General features: G+C 41.0%; 1 protein-coding gene across 5 annotated transcripts in view; it reads right to left on the bottom strand.

The window, feature by feature from the left end:
• STAT3 (signal transducer and activator of transcription 3) overlaps positions 1-21,447 on the bottom strand; it is a 64,410-nt gene that overhangs the window by 24,571 nt on the left and 18,392 nt on the right. For 4 of the 5 annotated variants that reach the window (XM_030839921.3, XM_030839920.2, XM_030839922.3 and 1 more), the window contains exons 2-4: positions 5,312-5,461; positions 3,972-4,116; positions 3,296-3,394 (exon numbers count right to left, since the gene is read on the bottom strand). In XM_030839921.3, coding sequence (XP_030695781.1) covers positions 3,296-3,394; positions 3,972-4,116; positions 5,312-5,439 — 372 coding nt within the window. In that variant the 5' untranslated portion in view covers positions 5,440-5,461. Of the gene's footprint in view, positions 1-3,295; positions 3,395-3,971; positions 4,117-5,311; positions 5,462-21,447 lie in introns of those variants that run through there. The other variant, XM_060290042.1, reaches the window with a different exon arrangement.

The raw sequence follows: 21,447 nt of genomic DNA, 5'->3' as shown, positions 1-21,447 counted from the left end.
TATATATCCTTCTAGACATTTTATCATACATTTCAATAATATATGCATATCATATACATTTGTCTTTCCTGTTATGAAAATCTTTGCTTCCATTACATTGTCATGTAATGGAGGGTTATTGTTGCTATTGTATAAGAGAACTACTGATTCTTAAAACATTTATCTTGAACACAATCGCTTTTCTGAACCCTTGTTAGTTCCAATAATTGTGTTTTGTTTTTTTAAAAGTTTGTCTTTTGCTTTCCAGCATTAACACTCCCTTTTTCTGTCTTATTACAATGGCTGGATCTGTCAGAAAAATATCAATGGCAGGAGGCACCCTCAATCTTCTAACTGTTTTTAATGAGATTAGTGCTTCACCACGGTACATCATGTTCCCTTTGGTTTCTGACAAATATTCTTTTTTTTGTTAAGAAAGTTTCTTTTTTTTTTTTTTTTGCGGTACGCGGGCCTCTCACTATTGTGGCCTCTCCCGTTGCAGAGCACAGGCTCTGGACGTGCAGGCCCAGCAGCCATGGCTCACGGGCCCAGCCGCTCCGTGGCATGTGGGATCCTCCCAGACCGGGGCACGAACCCGTGTCCCCTGCATCGGCAGGCGGACTCTCAACCACTGCGCCACCAGGGAAGCCCAAAAGTTCCTTATTTTTAAAATCTAGAATGGACACTAAATTTTGTCATCTAACAAAAATACAATTTTTCTTCTTAACTTACTCATTTAATGAATTACATTAATAGAATCCCTAATGTTAAGCCACCCTTGCATTCCTAGAATATAAACCATGCTTTGTATACTAAGCAGGATGCAAAAATCCTAACCTTTTCTTTACTTACACTGTCTTTTTAGGTCTTGATATTAGCACTATTCTAGCCTCATAAAATAAGCTGGAAACATCTCGTTTTTTCCCCTACACTTTGGAAGAGTTTAAATGATAACTGGAACAATTTGTACCACAAAAGTTTGTTAAAACTTTTAAACCATCTGGCCTATTGGCTTTTTTGGTGGGATGGGGAGTGTAATTTTTTTCAAGTCTTTTTCAATATATTTTTATGGTTATTGATCTAATTAAGTTTTTTCATCTCTTTTAGTATATTTTAATAATTTGTATTTTATTGCATTATAAAGTTGTTTGACTTTCTGTTTCTCCCAGAGCACAACCTCCTCTAAAGCAGGGGGCCATAACAACCAGCACACAGCAGGATACACATACACATATACACATAATAGATTAGACAATCTAGATAGATAGAGATGACTATCATATATCAATATGTGTTCCCCCAATGGGCCTGTTAGCATCACATAATCCCTATTCCCTAAACTAATTGTATCTCTAGCTCTAGTGAGATTATTCTCAAACTTAACCACAAAGAGAAATGCATATGAACCTGAATGATTCAATTCCAAACCATCCCCCCAGGTGGCTCCCAAGAATAATACATTGTCATATCCTCCTGGTGCAAATGTGACCTGTTCCAGCCTTTGGGGAAAGCAATCCAGAACTATCTATAAAAAAATTTATGTATATTTTATACACACACACGCACACACCCCTTGACCTAACAAGTCCATGCCTGGAAATCCATAGTAGAGAAATCAAAGCATGAATATATAAAGATATATAGGGAGGCATTGCACTAGTGTTTACAGTGGAGGAAAAAAAAAACCCAGAAAGAAGTGACTGTCTATCGAAGGGGTAATAACGGAATAAATTATAGCAGATCTATACCACAGAATATTATGCAGCAAATAAAGTGAGTTAGCTTTATACTACTTGACTTAGAAGCATTTACATGACATAATTAAATGAAAAAAGCAAGATGCAGAAAAGTAAACCAATTTAAATATAATGTGTGTGTGTGTATTTTCTATAGTTTATGGGAGCCTGGAGAAAGGTATGAAAGGATATATATCAGACTATTAATGTTGGATTCCTGGGAAGAGACAATGAAGAGAGGAGTGAGTAATCATTAGAGAAATGCAAAACAAAACTACAATGAGGTATCACCTCACACCAGTCAGAATGGCCATCACCAAAAAAATTTGCAAACAATAAATGCTGGAGAGGGTGTGGAGAAAAGAGAACCCTCTTGCACTGTTGGTGGGAATGTAAATTGATACAGCCACTATGGAGAACAGTATGGAGGTTCCTTAAAAAACTAAAAACAGAACTACCATATGACCCAGCAATCCCACTACTGGGCATATACCCTGAGAAAACCATGATTCAGAAAGAGTCATGTATCACAATGTTCACTGCAGCACTATTTACAATAGCCAGGTAATGGAAGCAACCTAAGTGTCCATCGACAGATGAATGGATAAAGAAGATGTGGCACATATACATGATGGAATATTACTCAGCCATAAAAAGAAACGAAATTGAGTTATTTGTAGTGAGGTGGATGGACCTAGAGTCTGTCATACAGAGTGAAGTAAGTCAGAAAGAGAAAAACAAATACCGTATGCTAACACATATATATGGAATCTAAAAAAAAAAAAAAAAAAAGGCTCTGAAGAACCTAGGGTCAGGACAGGAATAAAGACGCAGACATAGAGAATGGACTTGAGGACACGGGGAGGGGGAAGGGTAAGCTGGGAAGAAGTGAGAGAGTGGCGTGGACATATATACACTACCAAATATAAAAGAGACAGCTAGTGGGAAGCAGCCACATGGCACAGGGAGATCAGCTTGGTGCTTTGTGACCACCTAGAGGGGTGGGATAGGGAGGGTGGGAGGGAGACGCAAGAGAGAGGGGATATGGGGATATATGTATACGTATAGCTGATTCACTTCGTTATGCAGCAGAAACTAACACAACATTGTAAAGCAATTATACTCCAATAAAGATGTTAAAAAAAAAAAAGAGGAATGAGGGACATTTCAGGTCTTTGTTTTTTAACTTTCTTTCTTGTAATTTTCTGTAATGTTTTAAAGTTTTTCTTAAAAAGTAGAATGCATTTTATATGCAGGAAAAAAATGTTATTTTCTTTGTATAAAACAAAACCCAGGGACTTCCCTGGTGGTCCAGTGGTTAAAACTCTGTGCTTCCAACGCAAGGGGCGCAGGTTCAATCCCTGGTCAGGGAACTAAGATCCCACATGCCACATGCGGCATGGCCAAAATAACCAAAAAAAGCCCAAACAACAACAAAAACCAAAGAACCCCAAAACCCCGAACACCCACTTCTCCCCATAGGTCAGCGCACATCCTAAAGACCCTGGAAGAGCAAGCACATCTTTGTACACACAAAGGAAGCACATTTCAACAGCACTTTGTTTCTTCCCAGGCCTCACCTGGGCTGCAGTGGCTGCAGTTTGGAGGAGGCGGGACTCTTCCCACAGGCACCGGGCCACAATTCGGGCAATCTCCATTGGCTTCTCAAGGTATCTGCTCTGTACGTAGGAGAGAAAGAGAATGAAAAGTGGCAGTAGACTAAGGAGATGTGGACTGAACTTTGCTAACTTCCTCATAAATTAGGGAAAGTGTGACATTTACTACATGAAACAACACAGCAAAGGCCTCAGAGCCTGGCTGCAAATAGTGGGAGATGAAGGGAAGAAGAGAGGAAGAAAGGCAGTAATGAGGAGCTGTACTTCACTGAGAGAAGGCTTGGTCGTCTGTCTTTGGACAGTGTGTTATCCCAGTCTTACAGGGAGGCAACTGACTTTGTCAAGGAGTATCCATTTATGGTCAAACCTTTAACACTGAAAAGTAAGAGTCATCTTCCTAGTCATCCGCCCTCATCACAGTCATGTTATTAACATACTAACATAACACGATTAACATAGCAATCACATTATTATTTCAGTGAACCAAAAAAGTGAATTTCGCAACGATACTCAAAGGGCTAGTTACTTCTCCTTGGATTTAAAGTACAAGATATGTTCTCATTATTTAGCAAAATGAGAAAAGAAACTTTCAGGAAAGAAAGATAAAACCCTCCTCTGCGGGTTCAGTTTCTCATCACACCTGAAGGAACTGCTTGATTCTTCGCAGGTTGTGCTGATAGAGAACATTGGACTCTTGCAGGAAGCGGCTATACTGCTGGTCAATTTCACCCAAGAGATTATGAAACACCAAAGTTGCATGTGATTCTTTGCTGGCCGCATATGCCCTAGGAAAAGGAAGAGGATAAAGAATGACGATTCTGAAACCTACACACGCACACATACGTACACATGCATGCACGCAGAAATCACCACCGAGGAGGAAAAAACCCAAGGCAAACCTGATGCTACAACCCACTCATCACTTCAGATGCATCTTGCTCAGCAACCATAAGTGTCATCCATTTAAAAATTATCAACAATTATTCCAGATACTATTAGCCACAGTCATAGTTCTATATTTATCAAATACTTGAGTGAACAGGTATGTTGTTTTGCTTTAAATTCTCAGTCAACTCTGTGGTCAGACTTTTAGTAGCAAATAAGCCATCCCAAGCTAGGGTGGCCTACTTCTGACATCTCTGTATCACCTCTCTGGCCCCTTACCAAATTCTGGAAAAACTAGGTCAGGGGCCTGAATTAAACCAAAATTAATAGGTGGACCTGAATACATTCAAGTGAAGGAGGGACTTCCCTGGTGGCCCAGTGGGTAAGACTCCATGCTCCCAAGGCAGGGGGCCCGGGTTCAATCCCTGGTCAGGGAATAGATCCCTCATGCTGCAATTAAAGATCCCGTGTGCCTCAATTAAGACCTGGAGCAGCCAAAATAAATAAATAATAAAATAAATAAATATTAAAAAAAAAAAGGGAAGGAAATAGTTGTTGGGATTCTGTACCATTATCTCCTCTATGAACGAGTCTATTTCTCTGACTCTGTGTTTCTTTCCCTTAATGAAAGGGGAATCAGAAGTACGAACCCAAACTTTTACCCACGACAGAATTCTCATTCAGATTAAAAAAATTCACTTCGCTGTGCGGCAGAAACTAACACAACACTGTAAAGCAATTATACTCCAATTAAAAATATATATATCTATATATATCTATAGCATGTCCCTGAAGTGTCAGAACACACAGAGCATCTCATCAAGCAAATGAGATTAAAGTCAGGCTTCAAAACATCTACCACCAAGCAGGCTGCTTCAATGTGCCAAAAGACAGCTGCCCAGATGCCCTTCTAATGTAGAAAATGTTTTTACGAGACTAAAATGACCTCTCTATCTTCTGTTCTCTTTTATCCCATCACCTGTACCCGTAAGCTTTTCAACGAAATAGTTAGCAAAGAGTTAAGTTAGAGCAGATCATGTCTCTTGTCTCAAACTGAAACCTAACAATTTGGGGAGTTTCTCAAGAAGGACTTACCAATCTTGACTCTCGATCCAAGGGGCTAGAAACTGCCGTAGCTCCATTGGGAAGCTGTCACTGTACAGCTGATGAAGCTGCTCCAGGTACCGTGTGTCCAGCTGCTGTAGCTGATTCCATTGGGCCATTCTGCTGGAATCAGGGGTCACACTGCAAACCAAAGGTTTATATGGTCACTACAAGCCCCAGTAAGGGGAAACAATCTATCCAACACAGGCATCGGGTCTGTGATTAGGGTTAAAAGGTGCTTTGGAAAGGATCTTCCATGTTTCTCCCAGTTCAGAACAATACATATACATTCAAATCTCTACCTCTGGAACCACGTCGCAGCTTCTTTCTCCTAAACCAGGATGACAATGTGGGCATGACGTCATGTTCTAGAACCCATTATCTCTCAGAGGTATGTGAAGCTGAGAAATACTTAACTTCCAGATTTCCATTTCCTCCTCTATCAGAGACCATAATTCCCACCCCTCAGGGTTACTGAGATAATATTTCTTGAGCACCCAGCTCAGTGTCTAGCACACAACAGATGCTCAACAGATGTGAGTTCCTTTCTTTCCACTCTACACTCCTTTTAGGTGGACTGGGAGGTAGAAACACAGTAAACCTAAGTTTGATCTTTAAGAACAAAATGTGGGATATGGGTGTTCAGGGAGGGCAGAGAGCTAATTCCAAGACTACAGGTTTAAACACATAAGCAAGGACCTGCCTGGGATTCTCCCACTCAAAAAAAAGAGTAATTTTGTTTCTAAAATTTCTCAGTCTGGGATGAGAAAGAAGAGAAGCTAAAAACCAGGCATTCAGGTTGTCCCCAGGTTCATGAACACCCCAGGGAAATGCTCAAGGAGAAGCCAAGCCAGCTAACCACCTTGAGTCCTCTTTCTGAATAGCTTGGGGTCATGGAAATAGCAATACAGACCAAGTAGTCTTAAGAAGCTGTAAAAAATAACTATGAGTAGGAGCCAAAGACTAAAGTATATATGGATCAAAGTATATTGAAGGCTTCCCTGGTGGCGCAGTGGTTGAGAGGACGCCTGCCGATGCAGGGGACACGGGTTCGTGCCCCGGTCTGGGAAGATCCCACATGCCGTGGAGCGGCTGGGCCCGTGAGCCATGGCCGCTGAGCCTGCGGGTCCAGAGCCTGTGCTCCGCGATGGGAGAGGCCACAGCAGTGAGAGGCCCGTGTACCGCAAAAAAAAAAAAAAAAAGTATATTGAGATGGTTCTCTGGGACAGTGAGAACATTTACTGAAAGGTAGACTACATACAAATACGTACACTTTACTAGAGTGCTTGGTTTATTTCTTGGAGAAGGCATGAATAAGCACCTAATTACTGGTCCTTTCATAAAAAGGACTGGGCAAACTGGTGACAAAACCGACAGGTCTTTTGTTCTCAGAGCAGCAAGTTAAATGATCACCAAGCTGTTCAGAATCTGGGGTCCTTACAGAATTCAAGAGGGCTGTGCTGCTGTTCTCCTTCTCTTTCTTGCGGGGACAGAAACAGCATACCCCCTTGCTACTGCAAAGATGGCATCAACTGATCAAGCTTTCAAGCACATATTCAGGAAAGCAGGGTCAGTCCCCTCATGGCAGTCTTTAATTGAACAATTAAAAATCTAAGGCAGGGACCTCCCTGGTGGCGCAGTTGTCTGCCTGCCAATGCAGGGGACACGGGTTCAAGCCCTGGTCTGGGAAGATCCCACATGCCACGGAGCAACTAGGGCCTGTGCGCCACAACTACTGAGCCTGCGCTCTAGAGCCCGAGAGCCACACTACTGAGCCCACCTGCCACAACTACTGAAGCCCGTGTGCCTAGAGCCCGTGCTCCGCAACAAGAGAAGCCACCGCAGCGAGAAGCCCGCTCACCACAACGAATAGTAGCCCCTGCTCGCCGCAGCTAGAGAAAGCCCACGCGCAGCAACGAAGACCCGATACAGCCAAAAATCAATCAATTAATTAATTTTAAAAAAAACTAAGGCAGCACCATCCAATAGAAATCTAATACAAGCCACATATGTAATCTTAAATTTTCTAGGTGCCATATTTAAAAAGTAAAAAGAGGTAAAATTAACTTTAATAATACATTTTCTTTAACCTAATATAACCAAAATGTTATCATCTTAACATGCGATCATACAAAAACTATTAATGAGATACTTTACATTTTTCTTTTTGTACTAAGTTTTCTAAACCAGTGTATGCTTCACACTTATGCCACAGATCTAAAGTATTTCTTTCCCTCCTCAAGTACCAAGGGCTTAAGTTCCACTGGTGAAAAAGTTCAGTAAAGCAAAGAGATGAGAATGTCAGGATGAGGTATTTGCCCCAGTCGGGCCAATATGTTTCCATAAATAAACTAAATCTTCCAACAACGTTAGAGGGGAATAAGTTAAGTTTCCTAGGTGCTTGGGATTTTTTTTAACAATGTCTTAGGCACCTCCTGAGCATTTTCAGCTACCACTCCTTTGCAGTCGCACCCCCAGCCCCCCATCTCCACCCCCAAGATTAACCTGCCACAGGACCGATGTGATGCTACCTGGGCAGTGGTACATGTATGCTAAACACTGGCTAATGAAAGCAGTAACTGAAGCGCACGCTACACGCTGAAGCATTGTAACCATGTCGAATTTTACTCTCAACAGGAAATCAAAGGCCTACAACCACTATGGAGAACAGTATGGAGGTCCCTTAAAAAACTAAAAATAGAACTACCATATGACCCAGCAATCCCACTCCTGGGCATAGACCTGGAGAAAACCATACTCGAAAAGATACATGCACCCCAGTGTGCACTGCAGCACTGTTTACTATAGCCAAGACATGGAAGCAACCTAAATGCCCATCGACAGAGGAATGGATAAAGAAGATGTGGTATACATATACAATGGAATTACACAGCCATAAAAAGAATGAAACAATGTCATTTGCAGCAACATGGAGGGACCTAGAGATTATCATACTAAGTGAAGTCAGACAGAGAAAGACAAATATATGATATCACTCATATGTGTAATCTAATTTTTAAAAATGATACAAATGAACTTATTTACAAAATAGAAACACACACACAGACTTTGAAAACAAACTTATGGTTACCAAAAGGGAAACGTGGAGGGGAGGGATAAATTAGGAATTTGGGATTAACATACACGCACTACTATATATAAAATAGATAACCAACAAGGACCTACTGTATAGCACAGGGAACTCTACTCAGTATTCTATAATAACCTATATGGGTAAAGAATCTGAAAAAGAATAAATATATGTATAACTGAATCACTTTGCTATACTCCTGAAACTAACACAACATTGTAAGTCAACTCTACTCCAACAAAATAAATTAAAAAAAAAATCAAAGGCCATTAGAACTCTCTTACAATATTCACATTTGGGCCAAGTTAAAAATCTGCCTCAGCCATAAAAAGGAACGAAATTGGGTCATTTGTACAGATGTGGATGGACCTAGAGACTGTCATACTGAGTGAAGTAAGTCAGAAAGAGAAAAACAAATATCATATATTAACGCATATTTGTGGAATCTAGAAAAATAGTACAGACAAACCAGTTTGCAAGGCAGAAATAGAGACAAAGATGTAGAGAACAAACGTATGGACACCAAGCGGGGAAAGGGCGGGTGGGATGAACTGGGAGATTAGGATTAACATATAAACACTAACATGTATAAAACAGGTAACTAATGAGAACCTGCTGTGTAGCCCAGGGAACTCTACTTCACTTTGCTGTACAGTAGAAACTAACACAACATTGTAAAACCACCATACCCCAATTTAAAAAAAAAAAATCTGCCTCCTAGGCTAAAAGCGTCATGATCTGTCTTGTGTTTCTCAGGACTTGATCTGCACAGACATCTGCGTAATATGCCAATTTATGTAGATTCTACTGCATGTGAATGTAGGGAACTCCAGACCCACATAATTCAATACAGTAGTCAGCAGCCATATGTGGTTACTGAGCACTTGAAATGTGGCTGGTTTCAAACTGAAATACACTAGATTTTGAAGACTTAGTACAAAAAAGAAAGTAAAATATCTCGCTAATATTGAAATATTAATATTCTAGATATATTGGATTAAATTTTATATATATATATTTTACTTATATATGTGTGTGTATATATACATACATATATATATAAATATATATATATATCATATATATATATTTTTTGGCCACGCCACACAGCTTGCAGGATCTTAGTTCCCTGACCAGGGATTGAACCTGCGCCCCGGCAGTGAAAGCGCCCAGTCCTAACCACTGGACCTCCAGGGAATTCCCCAAATAAAATATATTATTAAGATGACTTTCACCCATCTCTTTTTACTTCTTTTAATGTGGCTATTAGGAACTTTACATATGTGACTTGCATTCTATTTTTATTGGACACTACTGCTCTAGATTATGTAACCCAAAAGCCATGTTCTAATAAAGGATTTAAAGAAATAGACACCTACTTTTCATAATAAACTCCCGTGTTATAAATCAATTAAAAAATAGACTAATAAAAAAATAGACTAATTATTTAATTGCTGATCTTGGATACAAATGTAGAGCCGTCACAGTCTGCTCCCTGAAGTTCCAAATTAAACCTATAAAGCAGCCACACTATACCTGCTCAATCATGGATCAACAATGTAGTCATGCATGAATATTTGCATTTTCAAACTCATATACCATTAAAAAATTACAAGTTTTTGAAAATTTGCCAATTTGTTTCTAGTCCATTACTCAAGAGGGTTTTTGTTGTTTGGGTTTTAGTTAGTTTTAGTAAGTAGTATAATAATCGAGCTATTTCTTAAACCAGAAACCAGCTAACAGTATTTTCCATAAAATTAAGGGACCAAAAATGACTGATGTTATGTTCTACTTCTCAGTCTAATCACTGTAGGTAATACTTAATAGCTACTCTATATTAAAAAAAGTATCATTCTAAATTAAAGCCAAAGGGCAGGTAGTATTTTCAAGGAGAACATGGGCAAACAGTCAGTGATTTCCTTACCAGCTGCTTAGCTACAAACCATATTTAACTAACAGGAACCACAGGGCAATCAGACCAATTGCTCTTCATAAGAACTCTAGATCCTCAAGAGATCAAAAGCCAAATTGTCTAGGAAAACCATTGCCCACTGGCTTTGTAGTAATTGTCTTACTGGAAAAAAACTTTTTTTAACAATCTCAATTCTGGTTTTTCAAATTACAAGTTAATCTGAAGGACTCTGCTAAATTCTAACTGAAGTATTTCTTATCTATGGAATAATTCTAAGCCTGACCTAATAACCACTTTCACTGAACTCCAGAACACAGAGAGCGATTTGCACAACAACGTGACTGCCCAGCACCATTCTGGGTGCAGAGGAGACAAGTCAATTCATTCCATACAGTGGCTGGCTTAGGGCAATACATTCTCTTAATTCTCTCCAGGCGTTTACTCAGTTTAAGGTTCACAGATAGTAAAGGAAAGGTGAGTGTGATCCTGTTTTCTACAACCGAAAAGAAAAGAACAATAAAGATGAAACAGTAAGTCACCAAAGACTTTCTGGACTTTTCAAAACAGGAATTTCTCAACCTCTTGGGGATAACTTACTAAAAAGAAGTCATAAGGCAAATGACTACTGTCTAACGGGGAACTTATTACACAAAAAAGGTCTGTCCAAGTCACAGTTCTCATTTATACACTTCAATCTAAAGAAACCAAGGGATGTGTTGAGAACCACAAGTCAAGACGACTTACAAAAGGCTTCATTACATCATTCCATAAAACATCTTTTTAAATTAACACCTGCTCTTCACATGCAGGCACCAGTGGATTTACGACAGGGTGAGTGAGTCAGGGGTGAAAGTGAGAGGGACGAAAACCAGGTGTATACAATAATCCAGAACAGAAAGCAATCTAAAGATAATTTCTGTTCATCCTTGCAATGAGTCCCAAGATTTTTCTTCGGGTGTTAGCCATACTCTATATTAGAAATACCTGCATTTAAAATAGAACATATTTATTCATACTTGTATATTATCTGTTGCCTACACTAAGCTCCTCTTTGCTGTCAGGAAAGGTCCAGTGACTAAGGCAACCAAAGTATAAAATAACATAGAAATGGTACTAATTTCTACTGAAACCAGTCCTTTTAAGAAGACGTTTTTGGGACTTCCCTGGTGGTGCAGTGGTTAAGAATCCGCCTACCAATGCATGGGACACGGGTTTGAGCCCTGGTCCAGGAAGATCCCACATGCTGTGGAGTAACTAAGCCCGTGCACCACAACTACTGAGCCCGTGTGCCACAACTACTGAAGCCTGCGCACCTAGAGCCCGTGCGCTGTAACGAGAGAAGCCACCACGATGAGAAGCCTGCACACTGCAACAAAGAGTAGTCCCCACTTGCTGCAACTAGAGAAAGCCCGCAAGCTGCAACGAAGAACCAATGTAGCCAAAAATAAAGTAAAATAAAATCAATTAATTAAAAAAAAAAAAATCTGCGCTTCCACTGCAGGGGGCACGGGTTCGATCCCTGGTCGGGGAACTAAGATCCCACATGCCTCATAGTGTGGCCTAAGGAAAAAAAAACAGTAATAATGTTCACTGTGGAAGATTTGGAGAAATACAAAAACAAAAAACAAAAGATAAAATCACCCATATCGTATCATCACACTATCTAGAACTACAATTGACATGTTGGATATGTTGATATAATTCCTCTTAATCTATCTCAGGGTACGTATATATATTTTTTATTTCTTTCTGGAAGTTAGGATCATAGGATTTTTTACAGCTTTCTATTCTCTTTTAACTCTTATTTTATAGTAAACATGTTCTATACAACGGGATTTCTGTTTAAAGCCCAGAGAACAACTGTTTGGTTTCTATTAGTGTTTTGAATATAATCCTGAAAATTCCATTAAGGGTCACAGAATTTATTTATAATTATAAGCTCCAATTTTTTTGTTCTCGCCATACCACATTCCAAAAATAATATGAGGTAGTTGCAAACTCCTTAAAGTAAATTAGGGAGGAGAAAAAAATGAGGAAACACTAAGAGGCAATTAATACTAGACAAAGACACTCAACCTTCATAACATTTTCACTGTTGGATTAAAGGTGTAACGAATGACAGGGAGTCCACATTTAAATATTATAGCTTAACTATTTCACCAATGATAATTACCCTAGACATTAAGACTTTGGAATTTCAAATTTAAAAAGAATTCAAAAAAAAAAAAAGATAATTCGAAATAAGTACACTTGTATACTAAATATGTAATTTCCTTGCTTACAAATCCAAATAGTTCCTTTGTAAAGTTTAAGACTAGATGTTTGCCGTTAATAAAAAGTCTTTGCAGAGATCTAGTTTTGATTTCCTAAAAAGACAAAATATTAACACTTGAGTGCCCAATCTGAACTAACCTCATTGTAATATTCAAATATATTCAATTACAAATAATAGGATTTGCTTTAAAGTCAGAAACAAACACTTCTTTGCAAAAAATGGACATTGAGATATAAGAGAACTTGAATTATAGTTCCCTACTAAGGTGGCAAAATTGAAAAAAGAAAGAAGTACTGGGCTTCCCTGGTGGCGCAGTCGTTGAGAATCTGTCTGCTAATGCAGGGGACACGGGTTCAAGCCCTGGTCTGGGAAGATCCCACATGCCGCGGAGCAACTAGGCCCGTGAGCCACAACTACTGAGCCTGCGCCGCGTCTGGAGCCTGTGCTCCGCAACAAGAGAGGCCGCGATAGTGAGAGGCCCGCGCACCGCGATGAAGAGTGGCCCCCGCTTGCCACAACTAGAGAAAGCCCTCGCACAGAAACGAAGACCCAACACAGCCAAAAGTAAATAAATAAATAAATAAAATTAAAAAGTGACTGTACCATTTAAAAAAAAAAAAAAGAAAGAAGTACTAAATTACTGGGGAGCAGAGCTCGGAGAAGCGAAAGAACAGTTTTAATGATACTCTGGAGCACATTCAACCCCCCAAATTCTACTATCCCTCATTCTTCTTATCTCACTTTAATTCTTGGAAAAGTTCAAGAATCTTGTGCTGAGCACATGATTTTTTCCATTCCAAATCCTGACCTGTGTAAAGTCTTATCACTAGCACTACTTTTGTATAGTTATCTAATTTAAATCCAGAAACACAGAGAATAAAATGTATCAGGTTTACAGTTAAGTGTAAGAGGTGGAGACTACCAGGAATGCTAACAACAAAAAGGAAGGAAAACCTACTGCCTTGATCCATGAAGGATAATCAGGATGTTAAAAACAAAACCAAAAGCACCACCCAAAATATAGTGCTCACGCAGCTACCTCTGAGAAAAAGATTCTGAAAACTATGAATTGTCAAGGCCTCTTATTTCAAATCTAATAGTGTTATGGAATTAACAAACAAAAACAAAAACGGACATATTCTCCAAACTTCATTTGGGATAGGCAGCATATTTGATCACAAATATTTCAGATTAAAAGAACAAGAGCATAACAAACATAATTCCCTCTAAACTGAAAGTAACACAACTAGATGCGCTTTGTCAATTACTGAGTGCGAAGTTCATGGTTAAAATTGCCTGAGAACAGGTCTGAGCTCCAGATAAAGACCACAAAACAAACCAAATTTGAGCATCACGTGGCCCCCCACTTTGTCACACGTCCCCTCCGCCAACCAGACACGCTCCTCTGAAGCGGTGTGGTGTAAAGCCAAGTACCAAGAGACTTGACCTTGGATGGGCCTGGGTGCAAGCCCTCCCTACCATTTATCAGCTGTTTGTTTGGGAGATATTACTTGACTACATAACAGGCTTCTCCTTTAGTAAAATGGGGAAATAACCCTCTTTTGAAGGATTGTTATATCGGTTTAAAAAAAATAACAGATGTACAGCATCCTTCCTATATGTGCTAGGTACACCTCATTGCCGTATTGTTCCTTCCCCTCACGGCATCCCTTTCATCAGCATTTCTTATACTAAATCCATTTTCTCAATGCCCTGGGAAACATAGATTAATTAATTGGATTAGTCCTGTTAAATGATAAAGTCAGCTTTCCCTGCTTACATGCATTTTAATGGGTCTTTGTAACATCCTGAGGGAGGAGTTAGTAATGCTGTGATCTGGTGTGAGTGAAGGGGAGAGAGGGTTGGGTTGGTGCCCTGATCAAATATCTCCACCCACAGTTCACCTAAGGATAGCTCCAGGTCCTAAAAAGACTAAAGGTGAAAACACCAAGTGATATGCAAATGAATGAAAAAGATGAAAAATAAGAATCTTGGTTTAAGAGCAGTCCAAAGAACTAATGGTTATTGCTAATATTTATATAGCACTTACTATGTGCGAGGCACTTTTAAGTACTTGACATATTTATTTATTCATTTCATCTTCACGACAACCCTATGAGATAGACACTATTTTTATACCCATTTTACAGAGGAGGAAAATGAGGCACAGAATTTTAAGTGATTCACCCAAGATCAGACAGGTAGTAAAGGCATGAAGCTGGAATCCTAACCCAAATAAGTCCGTTTTCAGAATTCCTGAACTTAATGCTACAGTGGAAGTTTTCATTGATTTTAAGTAACGCATGAGTCAACCATAATACCAAGCCAGTGTGATCTAATGATATTTTAACAGACATATATAGCATTTGAATGAAAGGATCTATTAGTCCAGCTGTAACTGGCCCACACCTAGTGATATTCTAATTGTATCACAATTTAAATGGTGCATTAAAAAAACAAACACATTCAGGGAGGGGCAATCAGGGTGTGAGGAGTCCAAGAACTTGAACGTTTTGCCCAGGAAGAAGACTTGGGGAGCAGGAAGTGAGGTTAGGAGAGAAAAATATAAATTACGAAGAGTGGCTTTTCAAATACTTGGAGATCTGAAAGGGTAAATCACTCCAGAATCAGGATCTGTTTTCCCACAACATCTACTCCTGGATTCTGCCCTCTGTATGCAGAGGTTCCCCACCCTGGCTGCAGATCAGAATTACAAGGGCAGATTTTTTTTTTTTTTTTTTTTTTTCCGCGGTACGCGGGCCTCTCACTGTTGTGGCCTCTCCTGTTGCGGAGCACAGGCTCCGGAAGCACAGGCTCAGCGGCCATGGCTCACGGGCCCAGCCGCTCCGCGGCATGTGGGATCTTCCCGGACTGGGGCACGAACCCGTGTCCCCTGCATCGGCAGGCGAACTCTCAATCACTGCGCCACCAGGGAAGCCCAAGGGCAGATATTTTAAAAAAAATAAAATAGAGATGCCCGGGAACCAAACCAGATGCCAAATGGGAATATTGCTGAGGGTGGGAACCAGGTTTCAATACTTAAAAGCTCCTCAGACAATGCTAAGGTGTGGCCAGACTGAGAACCTTGGAACAAGAGCAGAATCAGGTCTCACCCAGGATGCACATCACAATCACCTGAGGGGCTCTGAGATGCTGGAGGCTGGTCCTTACTCTACATGTACTGAATAATCATCCCCAAGGATGGGGTCCAGGCAGTTGTAATGAAGCAGAGCCCTGTGGAGACTGCATCAGGGAACTATGGCATGAGATGAGGCTGGAGAAGGCTCTGGTGTAAGCCATAAAAAGAAACAGGAACTCTCGCCCAAGGGTAATGGGGAGATCTGTAGAGTTTTAATCAGACAAGTGACAAGTCTGTAAGCAGATAGCTTAGGGGGTCCCTGCAGAAAGTGAACCAGGAATGGCTTTCTCAACATAAGAGAAGCCATTTTGGCCTAAGCCATCTTGTGATCTACGCCTGGCTGCAATGCTTGCCCTTGAACAGGTCTCAGTAATTAATGATCTTAAGAGAACACAGGAGTGCACAACAAAGAAAAGGTAGTCAAAGAACAGCGAGGTAATAAAGAAGAGTCCTAGTTCCTCCTCAAGAGATATACATGACAATATATCTTTGAGTTCTGCAGGAACTAAGGCCCCCATCCAGGTGAAGGATAGAACAATGATGTTGACCCTCCTGACTTCAATCAACTAAAGCTTGGACTCTGTAGACCTTGCCCTAATTCTATGCTGAATTCCCCTCTGCCCAAGCCCCTTCATGAATATGCATGTCCCTTAGCTTAAAACTTCCCCGATTTTGCTGTTCCGGGAGACACTGCTTTGGGAAAGACCCTGATGTTCTCCTTACTTGGACCTGAGCACTATGACTCCGTAACTTGCACTTGTAACCTCTATGCCAGACTGCCTGCCAGCCTGAGGACAGGAAGAGCCTGGGCTTTTGATCACCAGTGTGTCTTCCCTTCACTCCCGCAGCATCCAGCAGGATGCCCAGCTCATAACAGATACTCAAAAAAATATGGAATGAATAAACCACTGGTATGAATTACAGCTACATTGACCGCACCAGATTCTCCCAGGCAAGGACACTGCGTCCAGTAAGAAGTATTCTGAGAAGCAGACCAACTCTTTCAGTTTTGCTGTTTGAAAAATTCAAGGATGACCCTTCAGTGACCTTTCAATAAGAGTAAAACCACAGCAACTCTCCCAGTTCAAAAACATACACCAGGGCTTCCCTGGTGGCACAGTAGTTAGGAGTCTGCCTGCCAATGCAGGGGACACAGGTTCGAGCCCTGGTTCAGGAAGATCCCACATGCCATGGAGCAACTAAGCCACACGCCATGGAGCAACTAAGCCCGTGTGCCACAGCTGCTGAGCCTGCGCTCTACAGTCCGCGAGCCACAACTACTGAAGCCCACATGCCTAGAGCCCATGATCCACAAGAGAAGCCACTGCAATAAGAAGCCCGCGCACCGCAACAAAGGGTGGCCCCCACTCATCGCAACTAGAGAAAGCCCACGCATAGCAACAAAGACCCAACACAACCAAAAATAAATAAATAAAATAAATAAATTTTTTTAAATATATAAATAAAAATTAAACAAACAAACATACACCAGCTTCACACTGTCCCACCCAAAATCTTTACCCCCAGCTAAGGCTCCCCAACTCCTCAGCCAACTTTGGCCCCTCCAGCTCCTCTCTCCAGCCTCAAGATGACTTTCAAAATGTCAAGTCAACTCATCTCCCCCTCGCCCTTGCCTCCACCCCCACAGATTTTGCTCCTTTCTCAAAGATGCTCTTGCCTAAAATGTTTTTCCCCTTGATGGCACTATATGTCCCTTTTTTTTTTTTTACATCTTTATTAGAGTATAATTGCTTTACAATGGTATGTTACTTTCTGCTTTATAACAAAGTGAATCAGTATACGTCCCTTTCTTGTCTCCGCTGGAGAGGCATTCCCTAACCCTACCCATAGTCCAACCACTGCTTCAACTCGGAATGCCCACAGTACTTAGGTATGTGGCTGAGGCTTTTTTTTGTTTTGATTCCATCTCCTCCATCTGACCCTCACATATATCATTGTGATACCAAATTTAAGACACCAAATGAGTATTTCCTTTATAGCTTCCTTTACTCAGACATATAAACACCACCTCCACTGCCAAAGTTCCTACTGAACACTCGCCGATGGCTACAATACTGAAAAGTACGGCACCAATACGCAACCGTATCTAGGAAAACAAGATTAGCTCTACCCTGTATGATTGGTTACCTAGAATTTGGAGGTTTTTCTAGAGAGAAGCAAAGCATCCTTCCAACGAGCTTTGAATGCTGAGCAACTCACCCTCACAGGAATCAGAGGCAAGCTACCAACTTTTACAAACAGGAGTTTAGCCTTTGAGAAACAACTGTTAAGTTGAGCAAGCAAACCATCATGTCAAAATTTCCAGGCTTGAAGGCAACAAAGGGAGGAGGAGGGCAAGTTGCTGGGGAAAAAAGCCTGTAGGTACTGTTATCTTTGGTCAAAGCCCAAATAAAAGAGTCAAAAAGCATCCATTGCTCTAGAATGCTATGTAAGTTAGAAATAAATTCTTTTAAGACAGACAAATAAAGCAGAGAAAGGGAACTTAAATTTCTAAATCTCAGTGTCACAGACCCACAATATAGTTCAACACTTACTGAAGAGAAGGAAGAAACTTTTCTTGAATTTATTCAGGCCACTTTCCCTGGAAGAGATATTAAGGTAATCCTGGTCACTTAGCATGGAGCACCGTATAACTTGGGCTGAGAATCCACATCCACGGATCCTGTGTTAGAACCCCTTCCTTCAAAGTAACTATGGTTTGGGGGCAGAACCTCAAATTCAAAGGGCATTTTTGGTGGTTGCCACACACATTAGAATGCCTCCAATTCTCCCATACTACTCCTGTTGGGAGAAGGGGTCTTTGTTCCCTGTCCTTGAATCTAGCTAAACCCACGACTGCTCCAACCAGCAGAAGTATTGATATGCAACTATAAAGGCCTGATTCTCTCAGAAAGCTCATTTTCCAGAACCCAACCAACATCCTCTGAGAAACCCAAGGCCAGAGAGGTCACACAGAGGCAGCTGGTGTACAGTCCCAGCTGAGATCAGCCTTTGATTCATCCCGGCCCAGGCATCAGATATGTGAGTGAAGCAGCCTCCGGATGATAACTGCCCCCAGACGTTCAAGTCTTCCCAGCTGAGGCCTCAGACGTTGTGGAGCAAAGACAAGCCATCCCTGCCGTGCTACCCAAATCCCTGCCCACAGAATCTGTCAGCACGATAAAACGGTTGCTGCTTTATGCTGCTAAATTTCAGTTGCTTTATGGCACTTGGTGACCAGAACATTTTTACTAACATAGTGATGGAATACCATCTTGATAGAGTCCAACTTCCGTGAGAAAGGAATTTGGAGTTTTAAAGGGAAAGGCTTTGCTGTTAAAACTATTTCACTAGTTAATCTCTTCTTTCCTTTATGTACTCATTTTCTAAATGATTCATCCAGTCTCACTCCTTCAAAATAACATCTGATAATCCCCAAATTTACATCTCCAGCCCTAGCCTTTCCCATGAAATCGAGTCCTCTATCTCACTGCCTACTCAATATCTCCACTTGGGTGTCTAACAAGCATCCCAAATTTAATGTACCCCAAACTAACCCTTTCATTAAAAACCTCTCCCTGGACTTCCCTGGTGGCACAGTGGTTAAGAATCCACCTGCCAATGCAGGAGACACGGGTTCGATCCCTGGTCCAGGAAGATCCCACATGCCAAGGAGTAACTAAGGCTGTGAGCCACAACTACTAAGCCTGTGCTCTGGAGCCTGCGAGCCACAACTATTGAGCCCGTGAGCCACAACTACTGAATCCTAGAGCCCGTGCTCCACAACAAGAAAAGCCACCACAATGAGAAGCCTGCGCACCACAACAAACAGTAGCCCCCGCTCACTGCAACTAGAGAAAGCCCGCGTGCAGCAAAGAAAACCCAACACAGCCAAAAATAAATAAATAAAATTTTTAAAAAAAAAAACCCTCTCCCAGCCAACTTCCCCTCCAATCTTCCCCATTTTAGCAAATGACACATCCACTCTTGCATGTGCTCACACTAAAAACCTTTAATATAAGCCGACTCCTCTTCCTCCTTCTCTCTGTTTCTCTCCCCCACAACATCCAATCCATTAACAAATCCTGTGGACTCTACCTTCAAAACATATCTAGAGGGCTTCCCTGGTGGCGCAGTGGTTGAGAATCTGCCTGCCAATGCAGGGGACATGGGTTCGAGCCCTGGGCTGGGAAGATCCCACATGCCGCGGAGCAACTAGGCCCGTGTGCCACAACTACTGAGCCTGCGCGTCTGGAGCCTGTGCTCCGCAACAAGAGAGGCCGTGATAGTGAGAGGCCCGCACACCGCGATGAAGAGTGGTCCCCGCTTGCTGCAACTAGAGAAAGCCCTCGCACAGAAACGAAGACCCAACACAGCCAAAATATTAATTAATTAATTAATTAAAAAAAAACATATCTAGAACGTGAGCAATTCTCACTACCTCCAATGCGACCATCTTAATCCAAGCCGCCATCAGCTCTTACCTAAACTACTGTACTAAACTCCTAACTGATGCTTGATGCTCTCACTCCTGTCCCTCTACAGTCTATTCTCCACATTATAGATCTTCTCAAAATATAAGCCAGATCATTTCATTCCTCTGCTCAAAACCCACTCAGAAGAAGATCCAAACTCCCACCATGGTCCACCAGAGAGTCAGTCCATTCTGCCCTGGATGCCTCTCTGACCTCTCCACTGCTCACTCCTTAGCTCACACCTCTCTCTTTTCTGCTTCTGGAACACACCACACCCATTTCTGCCCTAGGCCTTTTGTACCTTCTTCTCTCTCCTGGAAAGCTCTTCCCCTGGACAGCTACCTGGCTCGCTCCCTCACTTTATTAAGGTCTCTGTGCAAATGTCCCTTGATACCACTATCTAAAACAGCACATCTACCCCTGAGGAATTTTTTTCACATACTCATCACCATCCAATACGCCACAGATTTCTTTTTTGTTTCTCTCCTCCACCACCACCTGCTAGGGATGTGAGCTCCATGAGAACAGACTTTCTTCTGTTCACTGCTACTTCCCCAGTACCTAGAGAATGCTCAAATAATTGTTGAATAAAGGAATGAAAATTAATAAGTTAAAAAAATCTGTAACATACTTTTAGCACAAAGACTGAAATACCTTAAGCAGCTAACTAACTTCACATAATGGCATAAGCTAGTCTTCCTTAAGCATGATCTAATAGGTACAATAATTCATAAAAATTTTCTATAAGTGACAAAGCAAATATGTAGTTTCCCAACAGAAGAATTTATATGAAAATGTAAGCATCAAAAAAAAAAAAAAGAAAATGTAAGCATCACAATTTTTTTTTTTTATTATAAGGCTTTTCCTATCAAGCTAAACTGTTACACAGTAGAGTTGTTACTCCTTAAATCGCAATAATGAGACTTTAGCTCCCTGCCGCCATCTAAAAGGGAACATTACATGACATGAGCCTGTTGGTAGTACTGGAGAACCGAAGAAATTATATAACTAAATACTGACATATAGACACTGAAATGAGGTATCTCATAAAACATAAAACCACTCGGATGAGTAAGTTTATTTTGAGATATTCCCAAAGTGAAAGGTCTACGACCCAACCTAGAATCAACAGTAAATCTCTTTACACAGGAAATCTATTGCCTGCTTTTCAATGTTGTACCCTCAAGACACTTGGGCTCCAACTCAATAACAAAAAGCATATAGTTGTTGTTATT

This window comes from Globicephala melas, chromosome 20, assembly GCF_963455315.2.
Source record: "Globicephala melas chromosome 20, mGloMel1.2, whole genome shotgun sequence".
Taxonomy (NCBI): Eukaryota; Metazoa; Chordata; class Mammalia; order Artiodactyla; family Delphinidae; genus Globicephala; species Globicephala melas.
This window is presented reverse-complemented; position numbering and strand designations above follow the sequence as displayed.